A 22,153-nucleotide genomic window follows, 5' to 3' on the forward strand; every position below is an offset into this window, starting at 1 on the left:
AGCTGCTCGAGCCGTCTCAGATTTACCAGCGAAATACTAGAGAGAAGGCAGGTCATCATCACACACCGCCAACCCGCGATCTTCAGAATGCGAGTCAGGCGACTTAACCACCTGGCCACGCGGAGCGTTTCCGCAAAAGATAACAAACTTTCACCAAGCGATAAATTTAGTTCTACTAGTCAATTGGTTTATTTACATGGCAAACCTTCATATTATAATAAACAAATATATAGCTCGGTATAATTAAATCTTTAAAAATCCATTATTCTGGATTTTCCCAATAAAAATTCCCCAATAAATATAGTGAGCTTTATCGAAAAAATTGAACTTTTATGCGCACTTGCTTTAAGCTTTCAGGTCAGAAGCCCTTACAATTTAGGATTATCCTAATGTCGTACTTGTCATCAGTGGAAGAACAGGTAGCCAAAAGCACCGCCACCACAAGGTTTGTTGGTCCTGTTACTTGAACCGATATAATGAGATTGCTTGCTACTCTCTAAAATGCACTCACAGATAAAAATAAAGAGCGTGTTCAGTGGAGTTATGTCTTGAATCACGGAGCTTTCGATTCTCAGCCCAGCACTCGAACTATTAAGCCACGACCAATTCATTTATGTCGAGATCGCAAGAAAAAACAACAAGAGCAGTGATAAACGGTATCTATTACAAAATGATATTAAATTTCTTATCATCTGTTTTTTTCTTTTGTTGTGTGCGTGTGAAAAACTTGTGATGATTGTTTGAAAACACAGATATTCAAATAACTCATGTATTGGCCCGGCATGGCCGAGCGCGTTAAGGCGTGCGCTTCGTAATCTGAGGGTCGCGGGTTCGTGCCCGAGTCGCGCCAAACATACTCGCCCTTTCAGCCGTGGGGGCGTTATAATGTTACGGTCAATCCCACTATTTGTTGGTAAAAGAGTAGCCCAAGAGTTGGCGGTGGGTGGTGATGACTAGCTGCCTTCCCTCTAGTCTTACACTGCTAAATTAGGGACGGTTAGCACAGATAGTCCTCGAGTAGCTTTGTGCGAAATTCCAAAACAAACAAACAAACTCATGTATTGCTATCTTATTCTAATAATTCAAATTTCAGGTAAACTTACATTACCACTTCAAAGAGACTGTATTTGACTTTTTTTTAATGCTATAATAGTTGTCCCCCGCTGGGACAGCGATAAATATTTGGATTTACAACGCTGAAACCAGCGGCTCAATTCCCCTCAGTAGACACAGCAGATAGCCCGATGTGACTTTGCTATACGAAAAAAACACAAGCACGCTATAATATTGACTTCAGAAGTGACGCACGTAAGAAAATATTCTAAGATATCTTAAATATATTCACATATAATATTTTTAGTGAAAATAATTACATTCTAATGAAGTTAAATAGTAAAATAAGTAAAATCATAAGGAACCTCTGGGTTAAAACAGGAAATCCAAACCTATCACTAATTATATAATTTGTTATTTTAACCCTAAAACAAGCCGAAACAAAAACAAATTAAACAAAAAAGCTACATCAAGTGAAATAATCCCAGAGTACAAATATAAATCAATATAGGATATGTTTTAAACTTATAAAAAGTTAATTAATAGTTAATAGAGGTAAAATACGTTACCTGAATACCAATACTTTATTCTTTAGATTTAAAACAGGTATTTCGATACCGTTTAGCTATTTATTTTTTCCCTTAGTGGCATCATGGTATGCCTACCAACTTATGACGCTCGAAACCGAATTTCGATACCCATGATGGCCAGAGCACAGTTAGAGTTTTGTGTAGCTTTGTGGTTAACTTAAAACAAAGCTATTTTTTGCAACAAAGTCTGTCTAACTGCGTAGAACAAATTTTCACTGTCTAAAAAGAAGTGTGAAAATCCTCTTCCGTACACATTTAAAACGTTTGTTTATTTTCACACATATAACCCTTTGCGTTGCTTTGTGCTGAACTACAAACAAACCTTTCAACTTACTTACCTCTAGCTAGGAGGGTGTTGTACTTCTTCACGTCAAACAAAGTCTCAAATCTTTCCTATCAAAATAATAGCGAATATCACAGACAATCTCTGCCTTTGAAATCTATATTATTCTTAAACTACGAACCACATTTTCTGTTGTGCTACGTATGACGCGTAACATAACTTATATTCACGTTATGAATAATTAATATTTTGCAATTTAGCATAACAGAATGATAGAAAAGTAACAGTTATCAAAAACTGTCATAATGACATTCAGGTATCTAAAACAGTACTAAAATGGCTCGTGCCAAGATATTTAACTACAGCTAGCAGGTTTTACTAAGTAACAGATTTCAGTCCTTAACTTGAGGTAATGATGAAATTGAGGAGAAAACATAACAAAAATAACAAATGAGGATCCGAATGATGAATATAAGCATCTTACTATTATAGGAGATTATATCTGTGTAACACAAGCATAAGACAGTCTGTGGATTAAATACAGAGGAAATAATTCGATTATGCTATTATGAAGCAGGGGTAGATGATATAACCGACAGAAAAAATTGGTACAGTAAAGGTGCTAGTAGTGACGCAGTCTTTGTAGTGCACATTGAGGCTAATGGTATAAGAAAGGATAGGTCAAAGGGGCTACTTAGGTTCAAAGCATTAAAAAAAAAAAGCTATAACAACTTAATTCTGTTAGGAATACTGCTAAGGCTTAACTGCCGGAGATGAAATTAAAAGTAGATCACTGGAGCTAACTGTGTGGCTTGGAATATTATCTAGGGTAGAGCAGATTAGCTGTTTGATTTGTGGGATCACTTCAAAATGGAGCTTTTGTGGAACGGCTGATTAGCATTTAAATAAGGTAAGAAATGAATTGTCTGCAATTGTTAATAAATCAACTCTGAGGACAACTTTAATCTAAGATTAGGCAATAGAATAATAATATAAAAAAGATCTAGAGATAGGTGTAGTTTGGAAACAAGATGTAAGTGTGGTTTTAATGGTAGGCTAAACTGTTCTTTAAGTAATGTTAGAAGTATAAGATAAAAATGTATAACTTTGAAACACATATGATTTTAAATAATGAGAATAACCGAAACCAAACTAAATGTAGACAATTTTGAAAAAAGGAATTTCTTTGAAATACAAGTTTATAGGTATTTTAACAGGAACATAGCACTGAAAAGTTGGGGAAGAGTGGCTTTATTGGGGAAGAGTGGCTTTATTGGGGAAGAGTAGCTTTATTGGGGAAGAGTAGCTTTATTGATGAAGAGTGGCTTTATTGGGTGAAGAGTGGCTTTATTGGGGAAGAGTGGCTTTATTGACCAGGTTTTAGGTTTTATTCAGTTTGGTTAATTTCGTTTCAAAGAATATTTCAACATATCCATCAGTGATGGGCCCGGCAGGGCCAAACGTGTTAAGGCGTTCGATTCGTAATACGATGGTCACGAGTTCGAATCCCGATGACACCAAACATGCTCCCCCTTTCAGCCATGGGGGCGTTATAATGTGACGGTCAATCCCTCTATTCGTTGGTAAAAAGAGTAGCCCAAGAGTTGACGGTGGGTTGTGATGACTAGCTGCCTTCCCTCTAGTCTCACTCTGCTAAATTAGAAACGGCTAGCATAGATAGCCCTCGAATAGCTTTGTGCGAAATTCAAAACAAACAAACAAACCATCAGTGGCACAGCGATGTGTCTGCTGTCTTGCAACGCTAGAAATCGTTCTTCGAAACCCGTAGTGAACACAGCATATTCGTTTGTATATACTGTGTATTCGATATATATATACAATAAGATACTTTTATTGAGAAAAGTTATGTATTAATGTTTATTATTTCAAAAGTGATGGTCATATTCAATGGTACGAATGGTGAAACAAAGAGATACAAATAGAAATTTGGCGAAGATGTTATCTCCATCCAAGACAGCATTATTCTTCTAACAGGGTGATTGGTCTTTGTCACAGATTGCCACCATATGTCGTGGATGGATACAGTTAATCTTAGGAAATTTAAGGGAAAACTAGATAAAACTGAATGATAAGAACAAGCTTTAAAATGTGTTGTTTTTTTTAAGTGTTTAGTTTATATAGTTAAAGGGATAGTTTAGATGGATCAAAAGGTTCTTTACAATCCTTTAACCTGTTCAGTGCCATAGACGAGATAACTCGTCTAAGCCAATCGGTAACACAGTTCCCCGGACGAGTTAATTCGTTCTCAATAATACCTAACTTCAACGCTAGATGTCAGCATCATATATGCATTTGATACACTTACAAATTGTTACACTTGCGATCCAAAATGGCGTTACAAAATGAAGAAACATTAAAGTTGTATTGTAACAGATGAAATACTTGGCAGTCAACAGGTTGATGTAATATATGTTTATAAGTCATATAAACATCTGAAATGGGAATTAGAACAAAAAATATTTGAAAAATTAATGAAATATGTTGAATGCAAAACTTAATTCTTTAGTTATTTTTATACATAACTGTTAGTTAAAAATACTTGATTTCTCAAAAAGACCAAATTTAGTCAAAACTTTTATTCAGCCTTTAAGTGAAAGTAGTTATTGACAAACATTATGTATCATACCTTCTTATTTCTCCATTTCTCAAGACGAGCTTCTGAAATATCTGAGTCTACCTGTATAATAAACAAATAAAATCATATTCTGGGATACTTTTGAAACATGGACAGAGTATGTACTAATCTTTACTTATTCAAATATTTTGTTTGTTATTAAGAATGAGATGCATAATCGAACTTCTCTTCTCATTATTCACACAACTTTAATTAATGCTTTTATATGACATATTTCTGCAGTTCGAATGTTGTAAGTTAACATGGGAAACACTCCAGTACCGTAGCTCTTGCGTTAAACTAGTATACGGATAAGTATGAAGTTAATTTATAAGTATTCAGAACGAAAACAGGTTTATATATAACATGTTAACATTGTAGTTTTCATTTGTACGTACTCTACTTCTTTTATTTTATCTAATTCAGATCAAGCTATCTAGAGTTTGAACATTTTACATTTGTTAATTACATATATTGAAGTACAACTGTATAACTAATCCCAATTCAGATCAAGCTATCTAGAGTTTGAACATTTTACACATTTGTTAATTACATATATTGAAGTACAACTGTATAACTAATCCCAATTCAGATCAAGCTATCTAGAGTTTGAACATTTTACTCATTTGTTAATTATAGATATGGTTTGGTTTGGTTTTTGGAATTTCGTACAAAGCTACTCGAGGGCTATCTGTGCTAGCCGTCCCTAATTTAGCAGTGTAAGACTAGAGGGAAGGCAGCTAGTCATCACCACCCACCGCCAACTCTTGAGCTACTCTTTTACCAACGAATAGTGGGATTGACCGTCACATTATAACGCCCCCACGGCTGAGAATGCGAGCATGTTTGGCGCGATGCGGGCGCGAACCCGCGACCCTCGGATTATGAGTTGCACGCCTTACGCGCTAGGCCATGCCAGGCCTAATTATAGATATTGAAGTACAACTGTATAACTGATCCTAATGATAATTCACAAATCAATATCATGTTAAGAACCATAGAATATTAAACAGAACTTTTGTTCCCACAAAATGACACAACTTCACATTCGTGACCATGACGTCTGGAAGTTTTCTCAAAATCCACAAAACAATTATCTGTCCACACTCTATAATCTCATCGCTTCTAGCAGTACAGTTAACCTGAAGATGACCTAGGAAGGTCGAAACGTTGTTCTCTCCTTAAACAAACAGTGTTAATATCCATAACAGCCGTTCTAAGATACAGTTTGGACCTATTTTGCCCCTTGGTGCCATTCTGTAGAACTATGGCGTCATAGCTCACGTGATCTACTGAACTATGGAGTTAGAGGCTACTTTACTCTCTAATGCCCATGAACTCACACGTCACATGACCTTCTTTTTTTCAGTAATCAAATTCTTGTTCAACTTTTGACGTTTTCAAGTGATTTATTTCAACTCCAGAATTTTTTGTTGTTAAAAATTAATTACAAAAAAATGGCTTCTAAACGTCAGATAGTTTTGAATTTTTCAATTCATCAAAACAATGAATTATATTAGCGAAAAACAAAAGAAAAGTAATTTGATTTTAAAGAAACAGAAATCACATAAGTAACTTAGTATAAACTGATTTTTCATAAAATGGATAATAATAAACTACAGATAATTACAACTCAACAATTTTATAACATGAGATTTAAAAACTGCACAAATTCTATTCAAAAAAATTCTAGAATTTTTTTAAAAAATCAAGGCGATATTAAAACAGAGAAATAAAATATTTTTTGGATAAATCGAAAGTTAGTTATTTCTGTCTTTCTCGATAGAGATCCGTAAATCAAAATAAATTAATGAAATATTTTTGTAAACAACAAGTAAATGACCCCCGATAACACAGCGGTATGTCTATATATTTACAACGCTAAAATCAGGGGTGCGATTTTTAAATATTTTAATCTCACATTTCGAGTATTGAAAGTGCCCAAAAGTAAAATAAAATTAGAGTTTTGTTTCCTTAAATGTTGTAGCACTATGATCAAGTGTTAAACATGATTATCGACTTAAGTATGTGGTATTTTTTTTTTCTGAATCAATACAAGGAACACAAGGCATGATAAATTTTCACGAGACATTATTGTTTTGTTATTTTTAATTTCGCGCAAAGCTACACGAAGACTATCTGCGCTAGCCATCCCTAATTTAGCAGTGTAAGACTAGAGGAAAGGCAACTAGTCATCACCATCCAACGCTACTCTTTTACCAACGAATGGTGGGATTGACCATCACTTTACACGCCACCACGGCTGAAAGGGCGACGTGTTTGGCGTTATGGGGAATCGAACCCGTGACCCTCAGATTACGAGTCGAGCGCCTTAACCCACCTGGCCATGCCGGGCCTAAACTTTTTTTTCAATGAACAGGATCAGTAATATGTGAAACTTGTGAGTTTACACAAATTAACTTGAAAGAAAATTAAATAGTGTTATTAACAAAAGGACTGCCATTTAACGCTATTAATACAATCAAAACGTATCTATAAATGTACTGGGAAAGTAAAACTTAAAGAATAGTTTACGATGTCTTCACTAAATAAACAAAGTATAATTTGAGTCAAGGTTTTAATCTTAAGTAAAATTACAATGAAATAGAAAGAAAGTGAAAGTATGTTTATAAATTCAAACTAATTCAATATTTTGATACATTTAATTTATATAGGGATTGTATATAGTTTTGAAGAACGTGCATTTATATCAATTTGTTTAGTGTTAGTAGTTTTGTTTGTTTGTTTTTTTAGATTTCGCACAAAGCTACTCAAGGGCTATCTGCGCTAGCCGTCCCTAATTTAGTAGTGTAAGACTAGAGGGAAGGCAGCTAGTCATCACCACCCACCGCCAACTCTCGGGCTGCTCTTTTACCAACGAATAGTGGAATTGACCGTCATATTATAACGCCCCCACAGCTGAAAGGGTGAGCATGTTTGGCGCGATGCGGGCGCGAACCCGCGACCCTCAGATTACGAGTCGGGTTTTAGTAGTAAAATTGCAGTTGAAACTGTTTTATGGGTTTTTGTGAAGTCACAACCAGTCGAATATTGAAGAGCTCAAATAATAATAAAAGTCAGTAAATAACAGAAAAGATCAATATATATATATATATATAATAGTTTAATTATTTTAGTTGTTGAATAGCTGTGGAAATTTGTATGAATTTTGGTTATTTATATACACACACCACGATATTTTGTAAGAAACTAACCTCACTGTCTTCTTTAAATCTGTCCAACATAATAGAAACAGCTTCTTCGTACCTTTTCCAGAAGTTAAAACCGTTTTCTTCTAGTCCAGGAGTTCTCTCTAACCACCGCTAAAATATTTATTAGCAAATAACATAATATATCAAGATGCACATCTTTATGCTTTAATAACAAATACTCTGTAATTTGTTCTTTAAATTAATTAAAAACGGCAATAAATCGATTAAATTGTGCAACATCAAAGTGCAACATTCGCGCTGAAGAAGTTAGAAAAACACTATATGCAGTGTTCAAACCTTAATAAGCTGTGTGAGGAATCTACGCTATGACAAATAATGTTTATTTTAGGTACGATAAAGAGAGAAAATTCAGAGTTGTTACTATTTAAAATTCTAGATTTATTTTAACAAAAACTTCTTTCTTCTAATTATATTTTAATGCTTGTCATATAATACAAGTAGTAAAAGTTCTTCATATCTAGTCTACACAAAATGAGTTTTACACTGCATTATTTTTGTCATATAATGTAGTAAGTCCTTAGCCTCGCGGTTTGTTTATAAATAATTTGGCAGTATAAGACTAGAGGGAAGGCATCTAGTATCACCAACCCGCCAACTCCTGGACTACTCTTTTACCAACAAATAGTTGGATTAATCGTAACATTATAATGCTCTCACGGCTGAAAGGGCAAATATATTTGGTGTGACGGGGATTCGAACCTTCGACCCTCAGATTAAGAGTCGAGTGCCTGAGCCATCTGGCCAGGCCAGATCTTTTATAAATAAAGAAAGACAATAACTGTCTGTTATGATTACACTAGTAAAATGTGCTTAGTTTGCAACGTAGGAATTAGTCGTTCATTCGTTACATACATATTTTATTTATTTCAAACTAACGATGATGCAGTGAGACCGCTCGTTTTCACTAATTTTAACACAAGCATACAAATCGTTCGTCCAATACAAAGCTACTCGAGGGCTATCTGCGTTAGCCGTCCCTAATTTAGTAGTGTAAGACTAGAGGGAAGGCAGCTAGTCATCATCACCCACCGCCAACTCTTGGGCTACTCTTTTACCAATGAACAGTGGGATTGACCGTCATATTATAACGCCCCACGGCTGAAAGGGCGAGCATGTTTGGTGCGACCGCGATTCGAACCCGCGACCCTCGGATTAGGAGTCGAACGCCTTAACACACTTGGCCGTGCCGGGCCTTAAATTAAAAAAAAAAAACGAATTTAGTGGCACTGATTTATAATTGTTCTATGCACATCATAATAACTACAGTACGCACCTGAATCAAGTCACATAGCGAAGGTTCTTTCTCAGACTGCAAAATGACGTCAATAGCTTTAGGGTCTTTGAATGCCTCCCGATAGTTCTTCTTTTCGAAGTTTACACGATCTTCCTAACAAAACATAATAAACGTACTTCATACCGGTTTTTTTTTAGTTCCATGTGTAAGTTATGCTATCAGTAAAAAGAATTAGACAAAGTTGCTTATTATTCATTCAGTTTGCCGGATGGAAATGAGTCTTTCTATTCTTGATTTACTTATTGCAATACAATGAAAATACAATAATGTATGTTGGCGCAGGAACAAACAACGCCAGGATTAAAAATCTCTCCTATAAATTTTAGCTTATCACCTTCCACCAATTTAAAACGTAACAAAAGAACACTTCATTGAAAGCAAAAGTGCCCGTGCGACTTTATTAGTGTTATAATGTAATCAACATTGCTTTGTATAAATAGTCAGATCCCCTCTGCTGATTGTGTAACAATATTGATATGTAATTAGTAATTCTTGCATACAGAGATTTATTACGACTTCATTGTATTTTATGGGAATTTTTGAGAAGCTGTCAGATCATTTCACAAATAATGTCCAAAAATTTAATACAGAAAGTGCATCATCATTTCTATCGTTGTAGAAAGCTATAATGACTAAAATATGTAGTAGGACATGTATATAAATGTTCGGACAAATAAAAGAAACTGTCCCAACTTCATATTTTCAGATCATTAATCAAATAAACCCTTATAAAGATGGATGTGTCTGAAAAACACATTAGACATATAATGCTTTATGAGTTTTAAAAAGGCAATAGTGCATCAGAAACTACACAAACCATTTAACTTGTTTATAGTGTGGAGTCTCTCAATGAAAGAAAATGTCGAAGGTGGTTTCAAAAGTACAGATCAGGTGATTACAGCTTAAGTGATGCGTCACGTTCAGGTCGTCCTGTTGAGCTTAATGATGACTTGCTGCTGGCTTCACTTGATGAAGGTTGTGCTGTAACAGTTGAAGAACTAGCACAGAAGCTTCATTCAACCCATTCAACAATTCGCCGTCATCTGCAACCGCTTGGAAAGGTGCCAAAACTTAGAAAATGGGTCTCCCATGACTAAACACAAGCCAACCTTAGAGCAAGAGTGGACATTTGCACTCTCGTGAACGTAGCTCACCTTTTGTGGACAAGTTATTGACTGGATAGGGAAAAACTAATATTTTATAAAAATGTTAAGTGGTGCAAACAATGGTTCAGTGCAGATAAACTGGCTAAAGCACAGCCCAAAATGGACCTCCACGCTAGGAAAGTCTTGTTAAGCATTTGGTGAAATATTGTTGGTGTGATCCACTTTGAGTTGCTGCCACTCAATATAACGATTAAATCAGACTTCTATTGTCAACAGTTAGAGCACTTGCATGTTGCACTAAAAGATCAATCATAAAGGTGTTGTGTTACACCAGAATAATGCACGAGGATCACATCTCTAAAGACTGAAGAGTTAGACTGGGAAAAACTTCTACATCCTCCTTATTCTTCAGACCTTGCCCCATCTGATTATCATCTATTCCGAAGTTTGCAGAACTATCTTGATGAAAAGAGCTTAGAACACATGAAGATGTCAAAACTACCCTCTCTACATTCTTTTCCTTCAAACCCCAATAATTTTATAGAAGTGGCATTCAGAATCTTGTGAATCGTTAGCAGGAAGCAATTCATAATAACGGAATATAGATTAAATAACATCAAAAGCGTTTGAAATCCTTTATCTTTTTGTAAACCTAAAATCGGACATTACTTAGGGGGTGGCCTGATATTTGTAAACTCTATGAAATTCAGCTATTTTATATTATTCCTATTTTACCTGAAGAGATAAAAATTGAAACTGAGCAAGACGGATTTAAACCAGAAGATTCCCATCCAGAAATACCATCTGATCCCTCAGCGTCCACTGTTTAATAAGTATGAAAACCTTACAATGTTAGAAAAGTTTATAAGAAATTTAACCGTCCAAACATTCTAAATTCTGTTTAAAACTTAATTTCTACACTCTCAACACTAAAAAGTGGCAAAAGGTCTGATAACTCTATAATTCAACTGACAATTATTGTAATAATAAAACAGTTTGAGTTGATAGTAGGCCCGGGATGGCCAAGCGCGTAAGGCGTGCGACTCGTAATTCGCGGGTTCGCGCCCCCGTCGCGCTAAACATACTCGCCCTCCCAACCGTGGGGGCGTATAATGTTTCGGTCAATCCCACTTTTTGTTGGTAAAAGAGTAGCCCAAGAGTTGGCGGTGGGTGGTGATGACTAGCTGCCTTCCCTCTAGTCTTACACTGCTAAATTAGGGACGGCTAGCACAGATAGCCCTCGAGTAGCTTTGTGCGAAATTCCAAACAAAGAATTGAGAGTGAATTTTACGTTCGAGATTAAGTAGTGATGGCGTCTGATCGATTAGTGAGGTGTTCATTCACATTACACAACAATTTAACTTGCATTATTGTACATTATGTTACGTCGCTTTTGACACTGGTTTTCGCAGTCTGCGTTTTGTATATTATTTTATGGGCTATTTATGAAACAAAGTACCAGTAACAAAACGTTTTTAACATCTTCCAGTATCTAAATTATAACTAAAACATTGTATTTTATCGATTCGTTCACGAAATATTTTCTTACTTAAGATAATTTAGTGTTTCCTTCGAGGACGATGGATATGAAGAAAATTTACTCAAAACAATTGTGATAAAAGACTTATCACAAAAGTTTTTTATTAGTTTGCTTATAATAGGCCTAGAAAGTTAACTTGTTGCCTTTTTCTTCTTTTAGAATTAGGAAGGCTTGTGTAGCTTTGCCCAAACTTCCGCAACAAACTTATCATTTTCCATTTTCTCATTGTGGTTTGCTTTACTGTTTTTAAAAGGCTTCCAAAAATCTGTAGACACAGAGTGTGTGTTTGGCAACATAAGTTTGTTAAGCACATATAATAAGCCCTAGTTCATTATTTTCACGTACCGTTTGGTGAATATTTTGGACCTCACTTAATTTGACTAAATTATCTAATTTTCACAAACTTCGGTTCTGGTAAGTTATACGTAATATCAACGAGTCCGAGAATAAAATGTATAAACTAAAACTGTAACAATATAAATCAAAACTTTTAGAATTATAGGTGGCCTCAGACTTATCGCTCAGCCAATGGGAGGAGGGTGGGACGGACGTGTAAGAGTAATTGTTATTTTTGTGTTCCTTTGGTTTTCAAGCAATATCTATGTTTTAGTGTGAGGTCTTGACCACAATGGTTACACTAAACCACGTTTCGCAGTTTTTGATGTTCTGAGGATATTTAATGTATGTATTCATTGCACATTTATGAACCTATAATGTAAAAATAAAAGCATTAGAGTGCAGCATTGGCTGTTTATGAGCCTTGTATGGATTGAGTTTGATTACTCAAGAATTCTGGTATATTATTTTTGTATAAACAGCTTAAAGTTTACTATATTACAGGCATTTAGCTTTAGTTAATGTAATAAATAAATTTTATAAATCCTGCTTCCTAAATTAAGTTCGTTAATTGTTTGAAATTAAGCACAAAGTTACAAAATGGGCTATCTGTGCTCTTCACAAACTTAACAAACACGGGTATCTTAACCCAGTTCCTAGCGGAGTGACTCCGCAGGCACACCACTGTTCCACTAAAACAAATTAAGTTACTCAACTAATACATATAAATTTATAAGTAAACTAGAAAAATTAGGAAGGAATAATGAATGAAAATATTAAATAGTGGTGCTGTTGTACTCAAATGTTTCTTCTTTCTCCACAGTTTAGATTTTTAACTAAAATAATTGCTAACTTAAAGCTTGTTTGTTTGTTTATTTTGAATTTCGCACAAATCTACTCGAGGGCTATCTGTGCTAGCCGTCCGTAAATTAGCAGTGTAAGACTAGAGGGAAGGCAGCTAGTCATCACCCCCACCGCTAAATCTTGGGCTACTCTTTCACCAACGAATAGTGGGATTAACCGTCACATTATAACTCCCCCACGGCTGAAAGGGCGAGCATGTTTGGTGCGACGGGGATTCGAACCCGCGGCCCTCAGATTACGAGTCGCACGCCTTAACACGCTTGGCCATGCCGGACCACTAACATAAAGCAGCACAGGTAGAAGTAAAACAGGAACAAGCTCCATATTTTATCTTTCTTTTGACTGAAGAGCAGTTCTCACTATTATCAAGCAATATCATATAATATTTATTTCTTATAATTTTATTTCTCCGCCGACTTTAACAAACATACGTTCTTGATGCCAAGTTTGTTTTCAATGAGACGAAACTGGACACTATGGAATCCAGAGGCTGGAACTAAATAATCCCTATAAATAAAACAAAAAAGTCTCAAACACACTGTATTCCGAGAAACAAGTCCCAGACAATATATATCATTATTCCTAATTATGTAACTGCTTAATTATTCTTGATATAAGTTTATGTATGTGTTTTGTTTTGTTTTTAATTTTGAAAAGTCAGCTATCAAAAACGCCTAGTTTTTATAAACAATTAAAGTGGCATTTTAAATTCACATATTAGTATTATGTAATGAGTTCTATGTGTCTCGATATTATTAAATAATTTGGCTCGGCATGTGCAGATGGTTAGTTTGTTTTGGAATTTCGCACAAAGCTATTCGAGGGCTATCTGCGCTAGCCGTCCCTAATTTAGCAGTATAAAACTAGAGGGAAGGCAGCTAGTCATCACCCCCACCGCTAAATCATGGGCTACTCTTTTACTAACGAATAGTGGAATTGACCTAACATTATAACGCCCTCACGGCTGAAAGGGCAAGTATAGTTGGTGCTACTGAGATTCGAACCCGCGACCCTCAGATTACGAGTCGAAAGTCTTAACCCACCTGGGCATGCAGAGCAGAGGTGGTTATTTGTACTTTTCCGGTTTTGTTTTATATAATTTATCCCCGTAAATAATGCCCCGGAGGGGGGTGAAATATACACTTCTTTATTACAAGAACACAAAAAAATAAACACTCATCTTGACAACTGGATTTTTTCTCGTTAAAAAAAACGTTTTGTCGAAACAATTCTATATATTTTCAATGTTACTTTCCCCACCATGATTCAACTAGTTTTTCAAGATCAAACATTCTCTCAATAACTGGTGATCTAATTTGCTCATCAATTTGGAAGGAGAAACTCTCCTGACAAGACTCCTCAACGATCATGGTCTTTTATACTCAAGTTCCCTCCTTCAACAAGGCCCGGCATGGCTAAGTGTGTTAAGGCGTTCGACTAGTAATCTGAGAATCGCGGGTTCGAATCCCAGTCGCACCAAACATGCTCGCCCTTTCAGCCGTTATAATGTGACGGTCAATCCCACTTTTCGTTGGTAAAAAGAGTAGTTCAAGAGTTGACGGTGGTTGGTGATGACTAGCTGCCTTCCCTCTAGTCTCACTCTGCTAAATTAGAAACGGCTAGCACAGATGGCCCTCGAGTAGGTTTGTGCGAAATTAAAAACAAACAAACCCTCCTTCAAAGGACCATCTCACCACTGCGTAGCAGTGAAATACTAAAATTATAATTGTCCATTTCATTATTTTAACTCGTAATGTTATTTTGATATTAGACAATATCATTGGAAATTATCACACTGTTGTAAACAATGTTCCCAGTTACAGGTAACGTTTTTCTTTAACTCTATTTGGTTGTTTAGCCTTTTACTTAAGTAACAAAATGTCTTAATTTACAGCTATCTTCCGCTTGTCACACATTTTACTTCATTCTTGTTCAAAAGACACTAACAATTGCTTGACACAGATAGCCATTGTTGTCTTCTGCCGTGCGACCCAAGAATAACAACCCTTCTTTACACACCCACAAATACAACGAAATCAGAGCTGGTTGAACTGCTTTTGTATATTGGTTACCTTAGGTAGGATTTTCTTCATGGTTAAACTTTTGCAATTCTAACATTTTCAGTTATTACTCAGTAAAAACTTTAAAAATCTAACATTTTAGAAGAAGCAAAGTATGATTAACTTGTTAGCAACTACATGCACAGATAATTATATTTTATATCAATCTAAATCATGTAATACTAAATGAATTTTTAAAAAATCCTTTCATAAGTTTTTAACATTAGAGCTCTTACCGAAAGTCAAAGAAATCCAAAGGGGACATGGTCTCCATTATAGTCAGATGATCTAATAGGAGCTAGGACAATAATTGAGATTTTATTGTTAGATAAAGTAAATTAATTATTTCTATATCTCAGAAATCTAAGATTTTGTACTCGTATAGAAATGTTACTGTATACATACATAGCATTAGAATTGTGAAAGTTAAACAAGTCACAAAAACAAATTAACTTTTCACTTACCATCTCAACAATGTAAGTGTCTTTCAAATTAAAAGATCTTAAGGGGGTCGCGAACAGTAAGCTATTTAAAGTTTTTCATACTATTTTAACTTGAAAGCAAACTGCATAATCCTAGCAAGAAATTTACTCATTTTTTCTTTTTTTTTGGGGAATGAAGGGAGGGTGTAACCTGGAAAGGGATAAAAGGAGATTATTGTCCAAAATTTTCATACGAAGTGGATAGTGGTGTTATTAATGGATTTAAAGTGTATGATATGTTTTGTTGAATTTCTAAATGATGAAACACGTTTTATGATCATATTAGGTGATTACTTTGGAGAATATTTTGTTTAATTAATTACTGTATAGCTGACTACTTACACACCAGAACAGTTAAATATACTGTAGATGTTACATTGGACTTTAGGTATGCTGTGAATTAGGTTTGTTCTTGTTTCTCATATGATGACTTGGCTAGACAAAGGATATTAATATGAAGAAAATGACTTTGCTTTAAAAAATTGAGATTTATAGGCGTTTCTTCAGAACCATCACATCATGAGAAAGGGAAAATTATGATTACACATATTACTTCTACTAATGAAAAGGTTTCTCAGATATGATTGCACATATTACCTCTACTAATGAAAAGGTTTCTGAGATATGATTACACATATTACCTCTACTAATGAAAAGGTTTCTCACATATGATTACACATATTACCTCTACTAATGAAAGGTTTCTCAAATATGATTGCACATATTACCTCTACTAATGAAAAGGTTTCTCAGATATGATTACACATATTACCTCTACTAATGAAAAGGTTTCTCAGATATGATTACACATATTACCTCTACTAATCAAAAGGTTTCTCAGATATGATTACACATATTACCTCTACTAATGAAAAGGTTTCTCAGATATGATTGCACATATTACCTCTACTAATAAAAAGGTTTCTCAGATATGATTACACATATTACCTCTACTAATGAAAAGGTTTCTCAGATATGATTGCACATATTACCTCTACTAATGAAAAGGTTTCTCAGATATGATTGCACATATTACCTCTACTAATGAAAAGGTTTCTCAGATATGATTACACATATTACTTCTACTAATGAAAAGGTTCCTCTGATATGATTACACATGCTACTTCTACTAATGAAAAGGTTCCTCTGATATGATTACACATATTACCTCTACTAATGAAAAGGTTTCTCAGATATGATTACACATATTACTTCTACTAATGAAAAGGTTCCTCTGATATGATTACACATGCTACTTCTACTAATGAAAAGGTTCCTCTGATATGATTACACATATTACCTCTACCAATGAAAAGGTTTCTCAGATATGATTGCACATATTACCTCTACTAATGAAAAGGTTTCTCAGATATGATTGCACATATTACTTCTACTAATGACAAGGTTCCTCTGATATGATTACACATGCTACTTCTACTAATGAAAAGGTTCCTCTGATATGATTACACATATTACCTCTACTAATGAAAAGGTTTCTCAGATATGATTACACTTATTACCTCTACTAATGAAAAGGTTTCTCAGATATGATTGCACATATTACTTCTACTAATGAAAAGGTTTCTCAGATATGATGACACATGTTACTTCTACTAATGAAAAGGTTCCTCTGATATGATTACACATATTACCTCTACTAATGAAAAGGTTTCTCAGATATGATTACACATATTACCCCTACTAATGAAAAGGTTTCTCAGATATGATTGCACGTATTACCCCTAATAATGAAAAGGTTTCTCAGATATGATTGCACGTATTACCTCTACTAATGAAAAGGTTTCTCAGATATGATTACACATATTACCTCTACTAATGAAAAGGTTTCTCAGATATGATTACACTTATTACCTCTACTAATGAAAAGGTTTCTCAGATATGATTGCACATATTACTTCTACTAATGAAAAGGTTCTTCTGATATGATTACATATATTACTTCTACTAATGAAAAGGTTTCTCAGATATGATTATACATATTACCTCTACTAATGAAAAGGTTTCTTACTTTTAATAGTTAAAATTAACGCCAACATTAACCTATTTTCTGACTTTTCTTACAAGTTTTCAAAGAATGTTTAACTGTGAATCTGAGAAACTGATCTGAGATCTTAATACTCAATCTAATACTTGAGGTTTTGTGAATACATGTTTCAGTATGTGTGACAAGGGTGTTATTTAGAGTGTGTGTATCAAGAACCACTACCGGGGAAAAGCAAAAAAATGAAAAGTAAAGTGATCGTAGTCAAAGTATGAAAATTGTTGGATTGTTTACCAAACAACCATCATCAATGATCATGATCAATAAGGTGTAAGGTGTTCAAGGGTGAGATCATCTTACAGTCAATTATTTGTTGGTAAATGGAAGAAAAACTGCAAAGCTTCGATATAATTTTTAAATTTTGAGATAAAGTTTATGTTTAGTTTAATACTTTGAAATATATGATTGCTGTTTAAGTTACCTTATTTTAATTTTTAATTAAGATTAAACATTTCTCTATCAACTGACGGGTATTTCATGTTTCAGCTTGTCATCTCTATATCTAGTTCTTTATCCAATCATTTGTTCATGCACTGACTAATCGGATGAAACAACACACAGTGGAAAGACCGCAAGACGTGTTTTACCTATTGTGAACACTTTTCATTATTTCAATCAGATAAAACCCTGAACTCTCAACTTAACAAATGTTTTGTTCATCAAATATTCGAAATTCTACTGCATCAACTGCTTAACATTTGATATTATTATTGATTGCTAAAGTATAGACGCTTTGCTGGTAAAATGAAAAAAAAAAAAGAAGAAGATAAAGTTTCAATTCTTCTTACTGAGGTTTAGCCTCCCAAATGAGAGTTTCCAACCTAACAGTCATATCCTGTAAGACTAGTAGTCTTACTTCGTCAATTGCTTTTACCTTAGAACATCACTTCAATACTTGTCTGCAATAAAACCCATAAGGTGTTTTTAAAAGATCTGATCCATTAGTTGTATGCTTTAATGTTAGCACACGAGTTATGCGATATCATATTTTGAGATATTATTCACACGCACCTGAAGAGAATAATAAATTACTGTCATTTTTTGGAGTCCGTTTTATTCCGACTTCCGGTAGGTCAACAATAAGTCTGCGGACTTACAGCTCTAAAATCCGAGGTTCGATTCCCCGTAATAGATACTGCAGTTAGCCCGATGTGGCTTTGCTTTAAAACAACCACGCCATTATATAATTTACAAGTCACTTGTTCCTGTGTATAATGTGTTCACTAAAATATTAAATGTATATGGAAAATAGTCTGTCCTTACCCTTAATATAAGAACAACTCGATCAAGTCGAGATGTGATCTTTACCATTTTTCTCTCATCCTCTTCCTGGCAAAGAGAAACCAAATGTAAATTAATATGAAATACAAAAGTATAAGATATTATACAAATGTAATATTAGGATTTACAACAAAGATTACAACGTAAAACTGCTGACTTCTTTATTGTAAAAATTTTACCAAAATAAAATAATTAAACAATACGGATAAATAAAGACATTTTACACCGTAAAGTTCGAAATGATAAAAATTATAATACTACAAATTTTCAAAATAAAGTTTCTAAGAAATTAAATCAAAAGTATATTCTTGTAATTTTAAACCAGTTGTGATTGGCGCACAGGCGTCCTTCATTTTGACTCCACACGGTAGTACAGCGAAATGCCTATGGACTTACACTACCAGAACCCGGGTTTCGATACTCGTGATGGGCAGAGCCTAGATAGCTCATTGTGTAGTTTTGTGTTTCATTACAAACAAACAAAGTCACCTGTCTTTTGCTGGAATTACAACGCTAAAATCAGGGGTTCGATTCCATTCAGTGGACGCAGCAGATAACCCGATATCGCTTTGTTATAAGAAAAACACACACACAAAGCTATCTCGAAAAATTGAACCCTGCATTTTGTCGTTATAAGTCCAAGGACTTACCGCTATGCTGCCGACACACTAGTTATTTGAAATTAAACACTTCTCCTTAAATAAATACTTTATATGGATAAAATAATCCTATTTTAGGAGTATAGTGTATAGTAGTTTCCGAGAGGCCGGGTAATCGTCTTTCAGCAATTCATTATATGGAATTAAAATGCATTTATGTTCATTGTAACACAACCATAAACAGCGAAAAAATATATAAAAGACACCAATACTCTTTACACAGTACACAATAACGGGGGCCCAGCATGGCCAGGTGGTTAAGGCACGGGATTCGTAATATGATGGTCGCGGGTTCGAATCCCGGTCGCACCAAACATGCTCGCTCTTTCATCCGTGGGGTCGTTATAATGTGCGGTCAATCCCACTATTCGTTGATAAAAAAAGTAGCCCAAATTTTGGCGGTGGGTAATGATGACTAGCATCCTTCTTTCTAGTCTTACGCTGCTAAATTAGGACAGCTACTGCAGATAGTCCTCGAGTAGCTCTGTGCGAAATTCAAAAACAAACGTACAATAAAGTGACATTTCAGATATAAAGTCGATAAATATTTTGCAATGAAACAATGTAAAACCATTCTTGATGACGATAAACCCACTTGAAATAAAAATGTATCTCAGAACATTTGATATGGGTATTAACACTTTTACTAATAAAACAGAGAACAAAGTTTCGACCTTCCTAGATCATCTTCAGGTTAACAGATTTTGGTTAACAAGGTGTGTGCGTCTCTCTTACAGCAAAGTCACATGGGACTATCTGCTGAGCCCACCGAGGGGAATCGAATCCCTGATCTTAGCGTTGTAAATCCAAAGACTTACTGCTGTCCCAGCAGAAGACTTGTCAACAGGTTTTTGTTAACCTGAAGATGGCCTAGGAAGGTCGAAACGTTGTTTCCTGTTTTATTAGTAAAAGTGTAAATACCCAAATCAGTCGTTCTGAGATACGAAGTAAAACCCAATGAAAAGATTTAATTATTTTAGGTTTTGCATGCTTTTCGTTGTTGTATTTGTAATAGTTTATGATTTGCTTGTTGTTTTGTTTAATGAAAACATACTTTAAAAATAATAATGCTATAAAAACAGGACATCATTAAAAGAAAACTTACCTTCGAATTTAGCAAAGATCTTACTGAATCAATCTCGTATATAATTTGTTTGAACCACAGTTCATGTACTGAAATTTAAAAATACGATGAAAAATGTTTAAACTAAAAGAAAACTGTACAGTAGATATAATACATCTATATATACTTACATGGACATTAGATACAATATATAATTATATAAAACAAAACAGTAGAATATTAGAAAATATATTAGATTAGAATATAAAAGAGCGGTAACTCTACACGTGAGCAATGCTGAAATTAGGGCGTCTATATTCTTCACATCACAAATAGCCCAGTGTAGCTTTGCTATAAAAAAAACACACTCTTCTATTCGACTATATTTTATTACTTTTACAAACAGTAGTTTAAGTGAAAGTTAAAATAAACAGTCTTGATGTATACGCATAATTTGTGAATTATTCAATACAATCACTAATGAGAAACGATGAACTTTAAATTTAAACGATTTGAATGTCGTTAATTTAATCTGTAATTAACCAAATTATTAAGACTTTAGTTTTTCTTGCACAAAATTATAATTACCTTACCCTGGTGAATGATAATAAAAAAATGTTCCTCATTGGTGGTATGTGGCAAAGGCGAAATATTGGTCTGACAGCTGAGCAAGAGATCCAACTGGAAATAATAATAACAAAAATATAAGTCTCTAACTTTATACGACGCACGCTAATTCCTTTAATTTTCTCACAATCAAAGGAACTGTACAATTTCCTTGTTTATTTCTCGACCAAATAAGCCGTTTAGCTTAGTTATTTTTAACGCAGTTTTTTAATTATTTTTTTGTTTGAAGTTGAAGCACAACGTTATACAATGTGCTATCTGTGCTCTGCCCACCACGGTATCGAAACCAGGTTTTTAGCGTTATTAGTCCAAAGCCTCTGTAAACATTTGCTGATAGAACAAATTACTTAGTTATATGTAACAGAATCTGATTAATCTAATCAAAACTGCTCTTACAGCTCTTTTTCATAAATAAACCACATTTAGCTTTATTTGAACATATTAAATCTAATGAAATATGTATCCGTATTCCCTCAATAATTATCAAATAACAACGCAATGCTCATTTGTAGGTTTTGATTAAACATCGCAGGCTTAATCTTAAAATAACGTTAATTTGTTTTTTTTCCTAGCATTTCATGAAGGAACTCGTTAGCCAATAAATGTTTTCAAATAAACTGTTGGTACTTATTGTCTTAACCTGCTGGTACGGTAAAAATTGTACAGTTTCAAACATTTTAAGCACATGCCGACAAGCTTTCAATCTAAATGTATATTTTAAGTAAAGCTATTCAAGATGGTCAATATCTAGTTTACGGCTGTCTCCGTAAAACATAAAATACGGTATTATTCACGTATTATTTCGATGATTTTCTGCTTGATGAACCTCAAATACTATAAAAGAAGACAATTATCTGATATTTAGAAATACAAAATCTGTTTCGTACATCCTGTAGAAAGGTTTGTTTGTTTTTTAATTTCGCGCAAAGCTACTCCAGGGCTACCTGCGCTAGCCGTTCCAAATTTAGCAGTGTAAGACTAGAGG

General features: G+C 34.4%; 1 protein-coding gene across 3 annotated transcripts in view; it reads right to left on the reverse strand.

The window, feature by feature from the left end:
• The window catches only part of LOC143252195 (tryptophan 2,3-dioxygenase-like), a 51,071-nt gene that overhangs the window by 3,549 nt on the left and 25,369 nt on the right, over positions 1 to 22,153 (reverse strand). For all 3 annotated transcript variants that reach the window (XM_076503945.1, XM_076503947.1, XM_076503946.1), the window contains exons 3-11: positions 21,135 to 21,222; positions 20,584 to 20,651; positions 18,802 to 18,867; positions 15,231 to 15,292; positions 13,366 to 13,441; positions 9,068 to 9,181; positions 7,777 to 7,884; positions 4,574 to 4,624; positions 1,982 to 2,036 (exon numbers count right to left, since the gene is read on the reverse strand). In XM_076503945.1, the coding sequence (XP_076360060.1) occupies positions 1,982 to 2,036; positions 4,574 to 4,624; positions 7,777 to 7,884; positions 9,068 to 9,181; positions 13,366 to 13,441; positions 15,231 to 15,292; positions 18,802 to 18,867; positions 20,584 to 20,651; positions 21,135 to 21,222 (688 nt within the window). The remainder of the gene's footprint in view (positions 1 to 1,981; positions 2,037 to 4,573; positions 4,625 to 7,776; positions 7,885 to 9,067; positions 9,182 to 13,365; positions 13,442 to 15,230; positions 15,293 to 18,801; positions 18,868 to 20,583; positions 20,652 to 21,134; positions 21,223 to 22,153) is intronic.

The sequence above is a fragment of the Tachypleus tridentatus genome, chromosome 6 (assembly GCF_004210375.1).
Source record: "Tachypleus tridentatus isolate NWPU-2018 chromosome 6, ASM421037v1, whole genome shotgun sequence".
NCBI lineage: Eukaryota > Metazoa > Arthropoda > Merostomata > Xiphosura > Limulidae > Tachypleus > Tachypleus tridentatus.